Raw genomic sequence first — 18,302 nt, forward strand, 5'->3', positions numbered from 1 at the left:
TGAGAGCCTGCTTTCCATTCTTTTGGATATATACCCAGAAATGGGATTGCTGGATCATTTGAAATTCCGTTCAGTTTTCTCGGGGACCTCCATACTGTTTTCCATAACACTGTAACGTTTATAATCCCACCAACGGTGCACAGAAGTCCCCATTTTTCCACATCCTCGCTAACACTTATTTTCTGTTTTATGATAGTAGCTATCCTCATGGGTATGAGGTGATGTCTCACTGTGGCTTTAATTTGCATTTCTCTGGTGATTAGCGATGTTGAACATCTTTTCATATGTTTGTTGGCCATTTGTGTATTATCTTTGCAGAAATGTCTGTTCTGGTTCTTTGTCCATTTTATAATCAGGTTATTAGGTTTTTTTGCTTTAAAGTTATAGGATTTCTGTATGTGGTATAATAAAAAATATATGTGGCCTTTGTCCCTGGTTCCTGGCACAGTTCCTAAAACCATTGGAATTTCCTGAGTGGTAGTATCTTTTGTTATTCCTAATGAGCCCGTTTTAACTATCCCTGAGTTTAGGTTAATAAGGTTACTATTGGATGGCTCCTAGATAGCTTCAGGATGGAGGCTGGTGGCCAGAGGAACCAGCCATGTGCTTAGAGAGAAGTGGGGAGAGGTTGAATTGTGGATAAATAACTCAGGATGGAAGTCTAGGAGTCATCACAGGCTCTTCGTGCCTTCACCCGCTCCACATCTGCTTCGCCATCCAGAACCATTGGTCTGTCTCCTCAGTATCTCTTGGATCCATTTCCTCTTCTCCATATCCATATCCTTTTCCCCAAATCAAGCCTTACCATTGCTCACCTGGACTATTGCACTAGTCTGATCTTCCCTTTGAGGTCTTCCTCATGAACCCACTTTGCAGTTTTGCAGCCTTTCTAGGAGAGTAGTTTTCAAAGAGTATCATGACGCAAAGAACTCAAGTTTGAGATTTGTTCGCTTGGGGAAAAAAAATTAGAATAGTTCCTGTACAGAAAAAGACTTGTTTTTTACGTAAATTACAACAAATGGCAATCTAGTGGGATCTTCTATACTTGAGACCAGTTATTTGTAATACCTTGATTTTAATCACTTTAGATTGGTTTATATGTATTTGCATTTGAAAGATTATAACTCGCCGGGCGCAGTGGCTCACACCTGTAATCCCAGCACTTTGGGAGGCCGAGACGGGCGGATCACGAGGTCAGGAGATCGAGACCATCCTGGCTAACACGGTGAAACCCCGTCTCTACTAAAAAATACAAAAAAACTAGCCGGGCGAGGTGGCGGGCGCCTGTAGTCCCAGCTACTGGGGAGGCTGAGGCAGGAGAATGGCGTTAACCCGGGAGACGGAGCTTGCAGTGAGCCGAGATCCGGCCACTGCACTCCAGCCTGGGCGACAGAGTGAGACTCCGTCTCAAAAAAAAAAAAAAAAAAAAAAAAGAATTTTACAATCCTTTGTAATTGTGAGATTCTCTGATTGTAGGTCTTCTCTTTTTCTGAAGGTTGGGAGTTCCTTGAAAATTACTTTTGTGAGTTTTAAACTTCTCTTCATAACAAGTTTTTATGTCTTAATATGTACATATTTTTATAAAATTATAACAGCTTTCTCTCTTCCTGCTGTATTATAATCACTGCAGAAATGAGTTGTATCATCTCTAAGGAGAACTAGGAACAGCATTGTTCTTCAAATTCTTCTTGAAACTTAGAAATTTATTATTTGTTGTATTTTCCCAAAAAAAAAACAGCCTATAAAGCTTAATATCCTGGGGAATAATTTGGGAACAGAACCTTAACAGATAAGTGAAGAGACACTCATTTTTATGAAATTGGAATTTTTACCAATAAACTCTTACTGAATGCCAAAGGTATTATCATTGTTGTGATAGTTAAAAATGCATTTCTTGCCCTCTGGCCTTAAATCTGGCAAGACAGGTTTGTTCCTGTTGTGTGTAAAGCTTCATTCCTTCCTACGGAGTCAAGTGAGATTTGTTAGATTTGTGCCTTTGTTTTGCCATTTTCTTTCTTTCTTTTTTTTTTTTTTTTTGAGACGGAGTTTCGCTCTGTCACCCAGGCTGGAGTGCAGTGGCCGGATCTCAGCTCACTGCAAGCTCCGCCTCCCGGGTTTACGCCATTCTCCTGCCTCAGCCTCCTGAGTAGCTGGGACTGCAGGCGCCCGCCACCTCGCCCGGCTAGTTTTTTTGTATTTTTTAGTAGAGACGGGGTTTCACCGTGTTAGCCAGGATGGTCTCGATCTCCTGACCTCGTGATCCGCCCGTCTCGGCCTCCCAAAGTGCTGGGATTACAGGCTTGAGCCACCGCGCCCGGCCTTTGCCATTTTCTTATATCTATGGTCGTTGCACGTATTTCCCGGAAGTGCATACCCAATTAGCATACTTCGCTTGTGTTTTCTCTCCATAATAAAGGAGACTCACTGCTGATAAAACTATTTTCAAGATTTCAGGAGTAAATAGCTGTGTTCTGATTGTTCCTTGATTTAGTGAATAATTTCAGTGTGTTCAATTACTGTTCTTCATCTCTTAATTTTGGTTTATTCTTTCTTGTAAATGATTTGTTACATAAAAGAAAGAAAGAAAATAGAATTATAGACATTAGAATTAGAAAAAAACCCAGTGTTCTGCCCTTTGGTAGGTAAAGTATTAATTTGTATGCCCACTTTAGACTGAAGTAGCACCCACAGCTTGGAACTGGCAGAAGATTTTTCTTTTTGTTTGTTTGTTTGTTTGTTTGTTTTGAGATGGAGTCTCGCTCTGTCGCCCATGCTGGAGTCCAGTGGCGCAATCTCGGCTCACTGCAACCTCCGCCACCCGGGTTCAAGCGATTCTCCTGCCTCAGCCTTCCGAGTAGCTGGGATTACAGGCACCCGCCACCATGCCCTGCTAATTTTTGTATTTTTAGTAGAGACGGGGTTTCACCATGTTGGCCAGGCTGGTCTCTAACTCCTGACCTCGTGATCCACCCGCCTCAGCCTCCCAAAGTGCTGGAATTCCAGGCGGGAGCCAACGCGCCCGGCCGGAACTGGCAGAAGAGTTACACGGGCTTATAAAAAAGCAGACAATTTTCTTTATCCTTTGGGCCTGTCAGGAGTTGGAATTGGTACTCATGAAAGGTTTGTGGCATGCTTCTCTCAGTGGAATGCTGACCTTTGCTTGATGATGCAGGTTGCAAGTTTTAGTAAAGTTTTGGATTCCCAAGTATTTTGAGTAGCTTCTCTCAGAACTCATAAAATTATAGTGGTTAAAAAGTACTCCTCCATTTATTTTGACTTAGAGGGTGAAAAAAGTACTTGAACTTCTCAGATAAAAAGCTTTGAAATACCAAATGTTCTTACAAGGACTTTATAATCCGTTATTTAAGTAATGTAGTTCATTTTTGTACTTGAGGTTGTCCTTTAGAAGAATCCTTTTAGTTTTTCTGCTTGTGTTAATAATGGGGATAGGAAAGCAGTTTTGTTTTTGTTTTTGTTTTTTTTAATAAGAAAAGGTCTCACTCTGTTGTCCGGGCTCTGGAGTGCAGTGGCACGATCACAGCTCACTGCAGCCTCAACCTCCTGGGCTGAGGCGATCTTCCCACTTCAGCCTCTTGAGTAGCTGGAACCACAGGAGTGTGCCACCATGCCTGGCTAATTTTTAATATTTTTTTTAGAGATGGAGTCTCCCTCTGTTGCCCAAGCTGCTATTGAACTTCTGGGCTCAAGGGATCCTCCCACATCGGCCTCTCAAAGTGCTGAGATTACAGGCATGAGCCACCACACTGGGTGTGAAAGCAGAATTTTAAAGAATGGTTAGATCTTTATCTTAGTTGCATTGCCCCCTAAGTGTTTTTGTATGTGCCTACCTCTTACATGAAGAAAATTTTGATTTCTAAAGAATTTATTTAACAGGCAGCATATTTCACTTGTTTAGAAAGGTGGGTGCACTTTGCCTTTCTACCGTATCTGTGGAAGCTTGTGATCTCTGTTCCTGAGCTCTCCTGTCCTCCTTTTCTCTTAAAACAAATGTAGTAGACTGCTCAATAGCACTTTCTAGTCTGGTTTTTCTGACTGTTAGTTTTTCTCTGTTAAGTGAAGTGTGCATTGCATTGAATAGGAATATGTTCTAAAATCTAGGCAAATAGGAATGTGTTAATATCCTTCTATAATGGCCTCTGGGGCATGGGTGCTTTTGAAAAAATGAGACTAGCAAGACTCTGTAACTAAGGCTTTTTAGATTATGTATGTATTAGACAATGTATGAATATTTTAAATTATAACTAAAGATGACTTCTTAATGTTATGTGAATCTATAAAAATATAACAAATATGACTGATAAAATTATTAGGTGATGTCTTTTATTTTGAGAAATGTGCTCTCATAATGCTCCTTAGAGACAGGCAGCAAAATATCTTTTAACAACTGTATGCAACCAATGAAAAAATTGAATTTGAATCTCTTGGCTGTTTTGTCAAGTTTATCCTTGGTTAGACTGTATTTCCTATATATAATATTTTGAGATTCTTAAATCAAAACTTTATTTCTTCAATTGTCTTGAAATGAATTTTAGTAAAAGACTTCTCTTCCTTAGGATCTTTTCTCTTGGTTCTTCAGATCTTGAGTAGAGCCAGAGAGCTGGATGTGTGCTTTTTTACTGAGTTTGTTCCTTGCTTCATTTGTTCCACTATTTATTTAACAAATATTTATTTATAAAGTCTATACCATGTGTCAGGCACTTTGTTACAATTCTATCTGGTATTTTTTTTTTAATCATTTCAGGACTGGTGAGGAATATTTTAATATCTCAAGATGGTGTTAAATTGGGATCATGTATTTTCAAAAAAGAAGCACCTGGCTCATTGTATTGTTCTACTCTGAGGCAACCTTGGGGGGCCAAGATCCCCGTCTTTAAGCTTGTAAGGATCATGATGCTTGTGGAACTGTTTCAGGTGTTTTGTGACACTTAACTGATGCTTGCTGCCTGCCTATCCTAATTCTCTAAGCAATGAGGAACTCTTCAGTGAACTGTCTCTGTGAAGGCATTTTTAAATGTCACCACTTCCTGTCCCACCCCTGTCACTCATTGTACCAGATCCATACTCACTTCAAACCATGTGAACTACTTAAGTAAGAGTTGTAAATTGTGTGTTTTATCTGATACTGTTATGGACTTAGCATGTTAGCTATAAGCCACTCCCATCTCTAAAGCTGTTACGTTAAAATTATATTTAAAGCTATGACTGTATCACAATTGCTAATCTGAATGGTATGTAAATTGACATATAGATTGCATATTGTACAAATGAGGGAACTTGTTGCTCTTCATCTGGAGAGGTGCTGCCGCCAGCCATTTTGCTATCAGCAAAGCTTCCAAATCGCTTCTAACAGTAGTGGCTTGTGTTGTATCCTGGCACAAAGAGACACCTTACCTTAGGTCTCCTAAGAGGTCAGTGACAGAGATATAAATGGAATATTAGTATGTAGCTTTAAAACAGCAAAGCTTAAAAGCTGACATTTTGCTTTCCCTTTTTCTCTTCATCTTTCTTGTTAAAGGAGTAGTTAACGTGTTGCTAACAACTCCACTCTGGGTGGTAAACACCAGACTGAAGCTGCAGGGGGCAAAATTCAGGAATGAAGACATTGTACCAACGAACTACAGAGGTATCATTGGTAAGTATCTCTTCGTGGAACTCCTGTTTCAGGGTTTTCTTTCTTCTTTGTATCTGGAATATGTTGCCATATAAAGCTACATAACGTATCCTTTGCCCGCTTTTTGATGGGGTTGTTTGATTTTTTTCTTGTAAATTTGTTTGAGTTCTCTGTAGATTCTGGATATTAGCCCTTTGTCAGATGGGTAGATTGCAAAAATTGTCTCCCATTCTGTAGGTTGCCTGTTCACACTGATGGTAGTTTCTTTTGCTGTGCAGAAGCTCTTTAGTTTAATTAGATCCCATTTGTCTATTTTGGCTTTTGTTGCCATTGCTTTTACCTAATGTAAATGACGAGTTAATGGGTGCAGCATGCCAATATGGCACATGTATCTATATGTAACAAACCTGCATGTTGTGCACATGTACCCTAGAACTTGAAGTATAATTTAAAAAAAAATAGCTACATAACAGACAACCTCACATCTCGGCATTCATCAATAACATTTTTTTTTTTTTAACACGTGTCTGTGGATTGACGTGGATTTGGCTCATCTAGGCTGAGCCTAGCCTAACAGTCTCAGTTCACATGTCTCTCCTCTTTCTGGGACGAGCATGAGCATATTCTTCTCATTGTGATAGCAAAAGGTCAAGAGGACACACCCAACAGTATAAACACCTTTCAACCCTGTTGGCACCTTGTCTGCTGACATCCCAGTGGCCAAAGCACATCACATAGCTAAGCCCAAGACCAGGGGTAGAGAAGTATGCAGCTCCCAAGGAGTATCAGTGAGAGGGGATGAATATTTTTGAAGAATAATCTATACTTTTTTATTCTAGTGTTGTCTTTGGATAGACACCAGATTGGTATCTGGTATCTTTGAGCTGCCTTTCAATAGTACGACACTGCCAGGTTCTCCTTTCCCATACATCAATCTTTGTAGTGAAATAGTGGTTTTTAAAAGTCAAATCCTGTATAATAAACTCCAGGAAACGATCTTATCTTTTCTTGTACTGGACTTTTTTGTGAAAGATGTGGGCTCAGTTCACAGTTCTGTATAATCCAGAATTCCCAGTGATGCTGATAATGACTTAGGAGAATTGGACGTTCTAACTCCGGATCGTCAGGAACAGTTGCCTGTGATTGAAGTTGGTCTCTCAATAACTTGGTGACTGTCAGTGTCTGATTATCAAAAAGTAATTAACTGATAAACTTGCCCCCAAACTATCATTGCAAGAAATACATCTTGTTTTTTTTTTTTTCTTGAAACGGAGTCTTGCTCTGTCACCCAGGCTGGAGTACAGTGGTACAATCTTGGCTCACCACAACCTCTGCCTCCTGGGTTCAAGCAATTCTCCTGCCTCAGCCTCCCAAGTAGCTGGGATTACAGGCGTGTGCCACCACACCTGGCTGATTTTTGTATTTTTAGTAGAGACAGGGATTCACCATGCTGGCCAGACTGGTCTCGAACTCCTGACCTCGTGATCCACCCGCCTCAGCTTCCCAAAGTGCTGGGACTACAGGCGTGAGCCATTGTACCCAGCTGCCAGAAGGAAATCTTTATAGAACCAGTATGGTTTGTGTTCTGGGTAGCTTTGAACGGAATTCATGTTGTCTTCTCTAGTTGGGGGATTGTCATCATGCTTTTCACAAGTCCCTGATTTCTTGTTTAGATGCTTTTCATCAGATCATTCGAGATGAAGGAATCTCGGCTTTATGGAATGGCACATTTCCCTCATTGCTGTTGGTCTTCAATCCTGCCATCCAGTTCATGTTCTATGAAGGTTTAAAACGGCAGCTTTTAAAGAAACGGATGAAGGTAATCCCTGATTTTGAAAGCAGTAAAGTAATTCTCTCTGACACCTTCTTGTTGACTTCGTTGATATGTTTTGTTCTTTCTTTGCTTTCTAGCTTTCTTCCTTGGATGTGTTCATCATTGGTGCAGTAGCCAAAGCGATTGCCACCACGCTCACGTATCCCATGCAGACGGTACAGTCAGTTCTGAGGGTGAGTGCTGCGGTTCTTTTCGCGTCTAGTCAAACAGCATTCTAATATATGTGGTCTCTTGATTTAAAACAGTGTTAATAAAGCAATAAAGCAGTTAGTTGGTATGCCAGAGTATTCCCTGTCCATTTTTTTTTTCTTTTCTTTTCTTTTTTTGAGACAGGATCTCCCTCTGTCACCCAGGCTGGAGTACTGTGGTGCAACGTGGGTCTCTATAGCCTCGACCTCCTAGGCGCAAGCAGTCCTTCTGCCTCAGCCGCCCAAGTAGCTGAGACTACAGGCATACACCACCTTGTCCAGCTAATTAAAAATTTTTTTTTCTGAAGATGGGGTCTCACCATGTTTTCCAGGCTTGTCTCAAAGTCCTGGACTCAAGTGATCCTCCTGCGTTGGCCTTCCAAAGTGCTGGGATTATAGGCATGAACCATTGTACCTGGCCCCCATTTTTTCATTTGATATTCTGCTTAACTAGGCTGGCTGTCATTGGTTTAGAATGAAGTTTGCATTTGTGATTTCTTAGGTAACATAATGTCTCAGAAAACACAAGTGTGGAGACAAGTTCTTTAAAGACCTCAGGGAGGCCGGGCGCAGTGGCTCAAGCCTGTAATCCCAGCACTTTGGGAGGCTGAGACGGGTGGATCACGAGGTCAGGAGATCGAGACCATCCTGGCTAACACGGTGAAACCCCGTCTCTACTAAAAATACAAAAAACTAGCCGGGCAAGGTGGTGGGCGCCTGTAGTCCCAGCTACTCAGGAGGCTGAGACAGGAGAATGGCATAAACCCAGGAGGCGGAGCTTGCAGTGAGCTGAGATCCGGCCACTGCACTCCAGCCTGGGCGACAGAGCGAGACTCCATCTCAAAAAAGAAAAAAAAAAGAAAAGACCTCAGGAAAGCATAACTTTGCTTCCTTCTCATTCAAGTTCATTGGTTTGGTGCCCCAGGGGGGATTATCCTTTACAAAGTCAGAGCTGATTCCTTTAGTTCACTCAGGAGGAATGAATGATTTAGCTTTTCTGAAGCACTCTCAAATTTCTGTTTTTTAATTCATTCAGTTATTTATCTGTTCAAATATTTACTAAGCACCCACATTGTGGGAGGAACTGGGCGTGCAGTGGTAAATAAAAGTCATAATCCCTGTCCTCATGGAGCTAGTGGAAGATAGAATGAACAGATAAACAAACAAAATAAATAGGTAATTACAAATTGAAAAAAGAGCTATAAAGGAAATTATTTACTGGAGAGGGGCATGGTGGGGATCTTCTTAGATAGCATGATTGGAGGTGGGCTTCTTTGAGAAGGGATGTTTAAATCAAGATGCAAAGGAGGGTAAGGCCCTAGCCAGGCACAGTGGAGGAAAGTGCATTCCAGGCAGGGGGAGCATGATGTGTGTATTAGTCTATTCTCATGCTGCTCTAAAGGACTGCCTGAGACTGGGTAATTTGTAAAGGAAAGAGATTTAATTGACTCACGTTTCAGCATGGCTGGGGGGCCTCAGAAAACTTACAATCATGGCAGAAGGGGAAACAAACATGTCCTTCTTCACATGGCTGCAGCACGGACAAGTGCAGGGGGAACTCCTCCTATAAAACCATCAGATCTTGTGAGACTTACTACCACAAGAACAGTATAGGGGAAACCGCCCCCATAATTCAGTTATCTCCACCTGGCCCTGCCCTTGACATGTGGGGATTATTACAATTCAAGGTGAGATTTGGATGGGGACCCAGCCAAACCATATCAATGTACTAAGAATTTGGTGCATCCTAGGGACTGAAAGAAGGCCACTATGGCAGTAGAGTGGCTCAGAGTGAGATTACAAGAGTAGCAGGGAAACCGTAGGTGAGGAATGTGGATTTTTATCCTTAGCACTTTAAGCTAAGAATATGTGATAGGAAGGGCTTTAAGCTGGGGAATATGTGCTGTGATTTACAATTGGAGAAGATTGTTGTGGCTATGATGTGGTGAACTGGTCAGAAAGCTAAGAGAGAAAGCCAGGGGCAATCTAGTAGGAGGCCATTTCAGTAATACAGGCGAGAGAGGATGGTGGCCTGGACCGTGGTGGCGGCACTAAAGAGGAGAGGGGTAGGATGAGGACAGATTAAAGATCTGTTTTGGAGAAAAATTTCAAAAGACTTGTTGCTAGATAAAATAGGGGTGTTAGTGAGAGTATTCCAGTTCAGAAAAATTAGTACTTTCTGTTAAAAGCATTTTTACTAATGTATTATTTTAAAATTGGTACTTAATATAAGGGAATTCAGTAGCATCCTTGTAAATGTATTTTAACACTTTTATAATGTAAACACATAATGTGAAGAGCTTAGACTACAGAGGTCCTAAATGATTCGTTTCTCAGAATTTCCTAAAGAAGTGGAAGTTATGGCCAGGCGCGGTGGCTCAAGCCTGTAATCCCAGCACTTTGGGAGGCCGAGATGGGCGGATCACAAGGTCAGGAGATCGAGACCATCCTGGCTAACACAGTGAAACCCCGTATCTACTAAAAATGCAAAATACTAGCCGGGCGAGGTGGCAGATGCCTGTAGTCCCAGCTACTCAGGAGGCTGAGGCAGGAGAATGGTGTAAACCTGGGAGGCGGAGCTTGCAGTGAGCTGAGATCCGGCCACTGCACTCCAGCCTGGGCGACAGAGCGAGACTCCGTCTCAAAAAAAAAAAAAAAAAGAAGTGGAAGTTATTACCATCAATATCTAAATCATCATCCGGGGCATATTTTTTCCTTTTGAGATAGAATTTTCCTATATATTTCTATAAAATGAAAATTATTATGCTTGCTTCATTGAAAACTTTTTCTTAGGTCGGACGTGGTAGCTCACGTCTGTAATCCCAGCACTTTGGGAGGCCAAGGCTGATGGATCATTTGAGGTCAGGAATTTGAGACCAGCCTGGCTAACATGGTGAAACCACATCTCTATAAAAATACAAAAATTAACCAGACATGATGGTACATGTCTATAATCCCAACTACTCGGGAGGCTGAGGCAGGAGAATCGCTTAAACCTGGGAGGCGGAGCCAAAATTGCGCCACTGCACTCTAGGCTGGGTGGCAGAGTGAGAAGATGTCTCAAAAAAAAAAAAAAGAAAGAAAAGAAATATTTTTCTTATTTTCACTTATTTAATTGAAATATTTCACTCAGTTGGAAAATACAGACTTAATGAAATCTATGGTACTAACTGGATGAATTTATTAATGTATGCTATAAGATACTGCTCCAACATCATATCCTCTCCAGGTAGCAATGAAGATTTTAAAAAGCAGCAACAGTACTTACTTTTTTTTCCCTCTTTCCTCAGTTTGGGCGTCATAGACTAAACCCAGAAAACAGAACATTGGGAAGTCTTCGGAATATTCTCTATCTTCTTCACCAACGAGTAAGGTGAGCTTTGTAGATGCCTCACATTCCGTGCTCTCCTTCAGCAGCCGTCTCTGCCGGGGACGGGTTGCATTTCCCTCTCACACTACTGCCTTGCTGGTGGCAAGCTCCAAAGCCTTTCCCTTGCTTGCTGTGCTTAGACGTTTCCCATTTTAGGAGCGTAGTACAGTATGACAGTATTTTGGGAAATTATGGAAAAGTTCAAGTTGTTATTCTTTGTTAGTTACAAATATACAGAACTCCTGGCCGGGCGCGGTGGCTCAAGCCTGTAATCCCAGCACTTTGGGAGGCCGAGACGGGCGGATCACGAGGTCAGGAGATCGAGACCATCCTGGCTAACACGGTGAAACCCTGTCTCTACTAAAAAATACAAAAAACTAGCCGGGCGAGGTGGCGGGCGCCTGTAGTCCCAGCTACTCGGGAGGCTGAGGCAGGAGAATGGCATAAACCCGGGAGGCGGAGCTTGCAGTGAGCTGAGATCCAGCTACCGCACTCCAGCCTGGGTGATAGAGTGAGACTCCGTCTCAAAAAAAAAAAAAACACACACACACACAAAAACAAATATACAGAACTCCTTCAGAAAGAGAACCCTTCTATACTCCCGTCACCCTGAGTGGTGCTTTCATCAGTGGCATATCCTATGACCCCTCTTAGCAATGTAACATCTGCCTATAGAATAGGAGTACTGGAGAAGGGAGGGGGCAGTGGAAAAAGTAATAATAGTGATGATGATGATGATGATGATGATGGTAAGAGTAGCTAACATTTTCAGTGGTTTGCTGTGTGGCAGACACTGAGCTAGAGGCTACACGTAGGTAATCTCAATCCTAACAATAGCTCTGTGAGTTAAGAACTATTGCCATTTCCTGTTTCGTTTAAAGAAACTGACACTTAGTGAAGTCAGATACGTCAGGGACCTCCTTTGAAGCAGAAGCTCTTATAACTTTATTAGTGTTCCTAGATACAAGATATTTTGAAAATAAATTTGTTATTAAAATAAAATATGCAGCTGGGCACAGTGGCTCATGCCTGTAATCCCAACACTTTGTGAGGCTGAGACAGGAGGATGACTTGAGGCTAGGAGTTCAAGACCAGCCTGGGCAAAGTAGTGAGATCCCATCTCTACAAAAAATATTTACAAAATTAGCCAAGCATGTGGCACACATTTGTAATCACAGCTACACATGAGGCTGAGGCAGGAGATTCACTTGAGCCCGGCAGATCGAGGCTATGCTGGGTTATGATGGCACCACTGTACTCCAGCCTGGGCTATAGAGGCAAGACCTTGTCTCAAAAAAAAAAAAAAAGAACATTCAAGGGACTAAATGATAAAATTAGGCTGGGCATGGTGGCGCACACCTATAATCCCAGCACTTTGGGAGTCTGAAGCAGGCAGATCGCTTTAGCTCAGGAGTTTGATACTGGCCTGGACAACATAGTGAGACCCCGTCTCAACACAAATAAAAAATTAGCTAGGCGTGCTGGCGTACCTGTAGTCCCAGCTACTCAGGAGGCTGAGGTGGAAGGATTGCTTGAACCCAGGAGGTTGAGGCTGCAGTGAATCGTGATTGTGCCACTGCACTCTAGCCTGAGCAGCAGAGTGAGACCTTCTATCAAAAAATAGAATAAATAAAAGACAAAGAATAGGTATAAAGTAAAAAAATAAATACTATATCAAGTACTGGGAGGGATGTTGGAGCAGCCAGAACTTACTTTCTCATGCTCCTGGTGGGAATATAGAATGGTACAGCTGCTTTGGAAGGCAATTTGGCATTTTCTTTAAAAAATTTATATGTACCACACCTATTATAGGACCCAGCCATCCACTTCAGGGTATTTACCCAAGATAAATGAAAGCATGTGTCTACAAAAGCTTGTATACAAATGTTATTAATGGCTTTTTTTAAAAAAATTTTTTTAATTTTTGATTTTTATGGGTACGTAGCAGGTGTGTATTTTTGAGGTACGTGAGTTTCTTTTTTTTTTTTTTGAGACGGAGTCTTGCTGGAGTGCAGTGGCCTGCATCTCAGCTCACTGCAAGCTCTGCCTCCCGGGTTCAGGCCATTCTCCTGCCTCAGCCTCCCGAGTAGCTTGGACTACAGGCGCTCGCCACCTCGCCTGGCTAGTTTTTTTGTATTTTTTTTAGTAGAGACGGGGTTTCACCATGTTTGCCAGGATGGTCTCGATCTCCTGACCTCGTGATCCACCCGTCTCGGCCTCCCAAAGTGCTGGGATTACAGGCTTGAGCCACCGCGCCTGGCTTCGTGAGATGTTTTGATACCGGCATGCAAAGCATAATAATCACATCATGGAAAATGGGGTATCTATCCTCTCAAACATTTATTCTTTTTGTTACAAACTTTCCTATTATACTCTTAGTTATTTTTAAATGTACAATTAAATTATTATTGACTCTAGTCACCTGTTGTGCTAGCAAATACTAGGTCTTATTCAAACTATCTATTTTTGTACTCATTAACCATCCCCGCCTTCCGCCCACCACTACTTTTCCCAGTAGTCTCTGGGAACCATCCTTCTACTCTTTATCTCCATGAGTTCAATTGTTTCGATTTTTAGGTGCCACAAATAAGTGAGAACATGCAATATTTGTCTTTCTGTGACTGGTTTGTTTCACTTAGCAGAATGACCTCCAGTTCCATCCATTTGTTACAAATGACAAGCTCTCATTCTTTTTGACGGCTGAATAGTACTGCATTTTGTATAAGTACCACATTTTCTTTATCCATTTATCTGTTGATGGACATGTAGGTTGCTTCCAAATTTACAGCATTATTTGTAAGAACCAAAAACTGGGGCTGGGTGCGGTGGCTCACACCTGTAATCCCAGCACTTTGGGAGGCCGAGGCGAGCAGATCACGAGGTCAGGAGATCGAGACCATCCTGGCTAACATGGTGAAACCCTGTCTCCACTAAAAATACAAAAAAAAGGCCGGGCGTGGTGGCTCACGCCTGTAATCCCAGCACTTTGGGAGTCCGAGACGGGCGGATCATAAAGTCAGGAGATTGAGACCATCCTGGCTAACGCAGTGAAACCCCGTCTCTACTAAAAATACAAGAAATTAGCCGTGCATGGTGGTGGGCGCCTGTAGTCCCAGCTACTTCGGAGGCTGAGGCAGGAGAATGGCGTGAACGTGGGAGGCGGAGCTTGCAGTGAGCCGAGATCGTGCCACCACACTCCAGCCTGTGCAACAGAGCGAGACTCTGTCTCAAAAACTTAAATAAAGGCCGGGCGCGGTGGCTCAAGCCTGTAATCCCAGCACTTTGGGAGGCCGAGGCGGGCGGATCACGAGGTCAGGAGATCGAGACCATCCTGGCTAACACGGTGAAACCCCGTCTCTACTAAAAAAATACAAAAAACTAGCCGGGCGAGGTGGCGGGCGCCTGTAGTCCCAGCTACTCGGGAGGCTGAGGCAGGAGAATGGCGTAAACCCGGGAGGCGGAGTTTGCAGTGAGCTGAGATCTGGCCACTGCACTCCAGCCTGGGTGACAGAGCGAGACTCCTTCTCAAAAACAAACAAACAAACAAAACATAAATAAAATAAAAATAAATAAAATAAATTAGCCAGGCATGGTGGCACATGCCTTTAGTCCCAGCTACTCAGGAGTATGGCTTGAACCCAGGAGGCGGAGGTTGCAGTGAACCAAGATCTTGCCACTGCACTCCAGCCTGCATGACTGGCATCCTCCTCCTCATCTGGGAGCTTGTGAGAAATGCACATTCTTGGGCTGGGTGCAGTGGCTCACGCCTGTAATCCCAACACTCTGGGAGGCCGAGGCTTGGAGGATCACGTGAATGTAGGAGTCAGAGACCAGCATGGGCAACATAGTGAGACCCTGTCTCTAGTAAAAAGAAGAAATGCAAATTCTTGAATTTCATCCCAAACTTAGTCAATCAGAAACTCTGGGAATTGACCCAGCGATGTATGTTTTAAGAAGCCTGTCAGGTGATTTGGATGCCTGCTAAATTTGAAAACCACCGAGTGAGAGGATGAAACGCATGGGAAGTTGAGAATCAGGTAGCTTTTCATTTGTCTCTTTCGTTATATTGAGCTGAAATGATCTAAACATATTGGCAGCTGCCCTGCCATTTAGGGACTAAGTTGAAATAACTGAATTAGCGTTAAAGTGAAGATCCAGAAGTTCTTAGTTAGATCGCAGATTTTGCCATTAAGATGGTTTCAGGAGGTTTCAGGATCTGCATCCTCTCAGTGGGATACTGTCAACATTCTGCTAATTAATGGTGACTATAAAGACAAAGTATTAGTGGTTCATGAATACTGAACTTTCATCAGTCCCCAAATACCTTTAAAGATAAGAAGTACTTTGACAGCAGAAGTCTGTGTTGAATCTAAAACCTCCACTGCTTGTTCTCATCAAAGTGCTGTAGCTATCTAGGCAGCATGTTCTCTGATGCAGGAGCTGACTTCTGTTTTTTCAAACCTCTTTCCCGTTAGGCGTTTTGGAATACTGGGACTCTACAAAGGCCTGGAAGCCAAACTGCTGCAGACAGTCCTCACTGCTGCTCTCATGTTCCTTGTTTATGAGAAACTGACAGCTGCCACCTTCACAGTTATGGGGCTGAAGCGTGCACACACACACTGAGACGCCTTCCCATGAAAAATTCCGAAGATACTCAAGAGGGAGGTTTCCTCGTGACTAAAGAGAAGTGATTCTCCTTTGACTCTGGTTCCTGCTATGATAAATGTTACCCTCATTGGCTTGAAAAGCATCCAAGTGTGTACAGGGAGTATGGCCAACTGGACCTGTTGTCACCTTAATTGTCATGCTGACTGGTTGGATTTTGGGGTGGCGGTTGGACTAATATGAAAAAAAAATTGTTGAAAACCTAAAAATGAAAGTTTGTGAGTGTGTATTGGTTTTCTTAAGAGAAATGGACTATTTTGCTCTCATGTGTAATATTTTCTATTTAAATTTTTCTTAAATATACCAGCTGTTTTCTTCCCCTGAACTCCCCCAGGTTCTAGGACAAATTTAATAACATGTAATTCTCCTCAAATACTTTTGTATGTCTCAGTGTTGGCGTTTTCCTCCCTAAAACTAACATTAAGGCTGTGCCACAGGCATGACTTGATTTTTGTTGGGCTTTTGTTTTCCTGCTTAAGGAGAGGTGTCTTTTTAGGATATGAGCAATTTATTTTGTGAAATGAAAATTGTTCATCCAAAATGATTCTCTTATAAACTATTGGTAAATGTCACGTATTCATTAGTGTTTGACATAATTTTTAGAATATTTATTTTGAATCAATCCTTTCATTATAAAAGACTTGAAGTTTTGTGTCCATCCTTACAAGCCCTGGTCAGTCAAGTCCCAATAAATAGTCAGCACAAAAAAGATACTCTTGAAAATTGCTCTTTAAAAAAAAAATAATAAAATAAAATAAAAAAAAGAAAAAAAAAAAAAAGAAAATTGCTCTTTATTAAGGTATTACGTTGAGTTTGCAGCCAGATGGGAAAAATCACAAAAATGAGAAGGGGGGGAGCAGGTATCTTGTTGAGGTCTGGAATATTATCTCCCGTGATAAACTTGGTGTAGGCTGTATATTTTGAAAATAAACATCTGGTTGAGGTTATTTCATCTGGAAACCTTCCTTAGAGTCCTGTTGCTCAGTGTAGCCCATCAGACAGTGACGCTGTCGCGAGCTTGCTGGGCATGCAACCCGGAGTTTCTGAATCCTGCTCCGTATTTTAACATCCCTGGGGGATTCTCAGCCACATTAAAGGTCCGGAGACCACAGGACGCCCTGACCCACCAGAAGTGATTGGTTTCAGTTATGGACATCAAGATAAAGATTTTTCTCAAACGAAAGAGATGAATGTATTCAAACAACCTCTGGAAAATCTAGGAGTCCTATGTCATCTTTTGCTTTCTACTCACAGCACGTCGTTTAGGTGGTAGGGCTTTTATTAGGCGGCTAGGAGTGGATTTAGATATCTCGACCCACTCAAGAAGCAAATTTTCTTGACATTAGTAGAGCAGTTCTTTGGATTTCTGTGACTTCGTGTTTGTCCCTATAACAAAATGGCAGGTTTTTTATTTATAAGTCCATGATTCAGTCAGAGAGTAATAATGAAATACTTCATTCTTTAGGATTTAGTTCAATTTTGAAAGTGGAAATTTCCTTCTCTAATTTCCTCTTTAGTCCCTGTGGTAATTTCAAAGTATATGATTGTTAAAGGTCATCGTATTGTTCTAGCAAACAAACATTAGCAGGAGCTAATAATCTGGGAAGAGGACTGAACATTCATCCCCTATTTAAGTCAGAGAATTGAAGACGGAATTGTTTACACTACTTTTTAATTTTACTTTAAGGTTTTTATGTGCCTGTGGCAGACCTTGAGTGGGAAGTACAAAATCATTTTGGTTTCTGAATAGGAGAAGAGTGATCATAAAGGTGCCATGTGTATTTTCATTATTGTTTTAATTATGCTGTTCCCTTTGAAACTTGAATTTTGAGTTCAGAAGACTGCGAGTTGGTCTGTTAGGATAATTTCCGATTCAAATTATATAGCTCTATTAGGTATTTATGGTGTGAGAATGTGTTTGGTGCTTCTCTTTTTCTGATTTTATGAGGAAACAATTTAACATTGAGGGTTATGTTCCTTATGGAAATTTACAGACTCAGTAGTTGAAACTAGTGAGTAACCCACCTAGTTTTGTAACCATAAGTTGTTTGAGAAAACTGAAGAGCTGAAATCTGTACTAGGGAAAAGGAAATTTTTTATTTTTGATACTTTGTGCAGTTTCTCTAGAATATGAGGATTAAGAACCTTAGGGATTGTATTAGTGTCACTGCAGTAGAAAATTTAATTTCTCTAAGTATTTAATGTGTGTTTTGAAGCGGGCACTATCATGTTTCTACCCTTGTCTGTTCTACAGTTAAGTAAAACATGCAGAAATAGATCCATCATAAGAAACCTATTCAATGGGAGTTAGAAATCTTGGGTTTTATTCCCATCTCTGTTGCTGACTAGCATTTTACGCCATCTCTTTGTAATTTGCTGTTTGATAAGTGGAGATAATACTATCCACTTCAGAGGATGTTTGAGAGCTAATGATGTCAGCCAAATCCCTTGGTGACTGTGGAATAGGGAAGATCTGAGTGAAACTTTAGACAGTACCTAGATTTATATAGCAATTTCGCTTTTGAAAGCTTATATGCTTTCTCATTTTATAATCCTAATATTTCTGTGAAATAGGTAGGGACAGGTAACAATATCCCCATTTAATTAACAAGG

The 18,302-nt window shown here is 41.6% G+C and overlaps 1 protein-coding gene across 2 annotated transcripts in view; it reads left to right on the forward strand.

Annotated features, from left to right (window-relative positions):
* Window positions 1–16,400, forward strand: part of SLC25A17 (solute carrier family 25 member 17) — a 47,807-nt gene extending 31,407 nt beyond the window's left edge. For both annotated transcript variants that reach the window (XM_010378121.2, XM_030913936.1), the window contains 5 exons: window positions 5,537–5,653; window positions 7,306–7,451; window positions 7,544–7,639; window positions 10,945–11,027; window positions 15,500–16,400. In XM_010378121.2, coding sequence (XP_010376423.1) covers window positions 5,537–5,653; window positions 7,306–7,451; window positions 7,544–7,639; window positions 10,945–11,027; window positions 15,500–15,647 — 590 coding nt within the window. In that variant the 3' untranslated portion in view covers window positions 15,648–16,400. The remainder of the gene's footprint in view (window positions 1–5,536; window positions 5,654–7,305; window positions 7,452–7,543; window positions 7,640–10,944; window positions 11,028–15,499) is intronic.
* The last annotated feature ends 1,902 nt before the right edge of the window (window positions 16,401–18,302 follow it).

Source organism: Rhinopithecus roxellana, chromosome 13, assembly GCF_007565055.1.
Source record: "Rhinopithecus roxellana isolate Shanxi Qingling chromosome 13, ASM756505v1, whole genome shotgun sequence".
NCBI classification, from domain to species: domain Eukaryota; kingdom Metazoa; phylum Chordata; class Mammalia; order Primates; family Cercopithecidae; genus Rhinopithecus; species Rhinopithecus roxellana.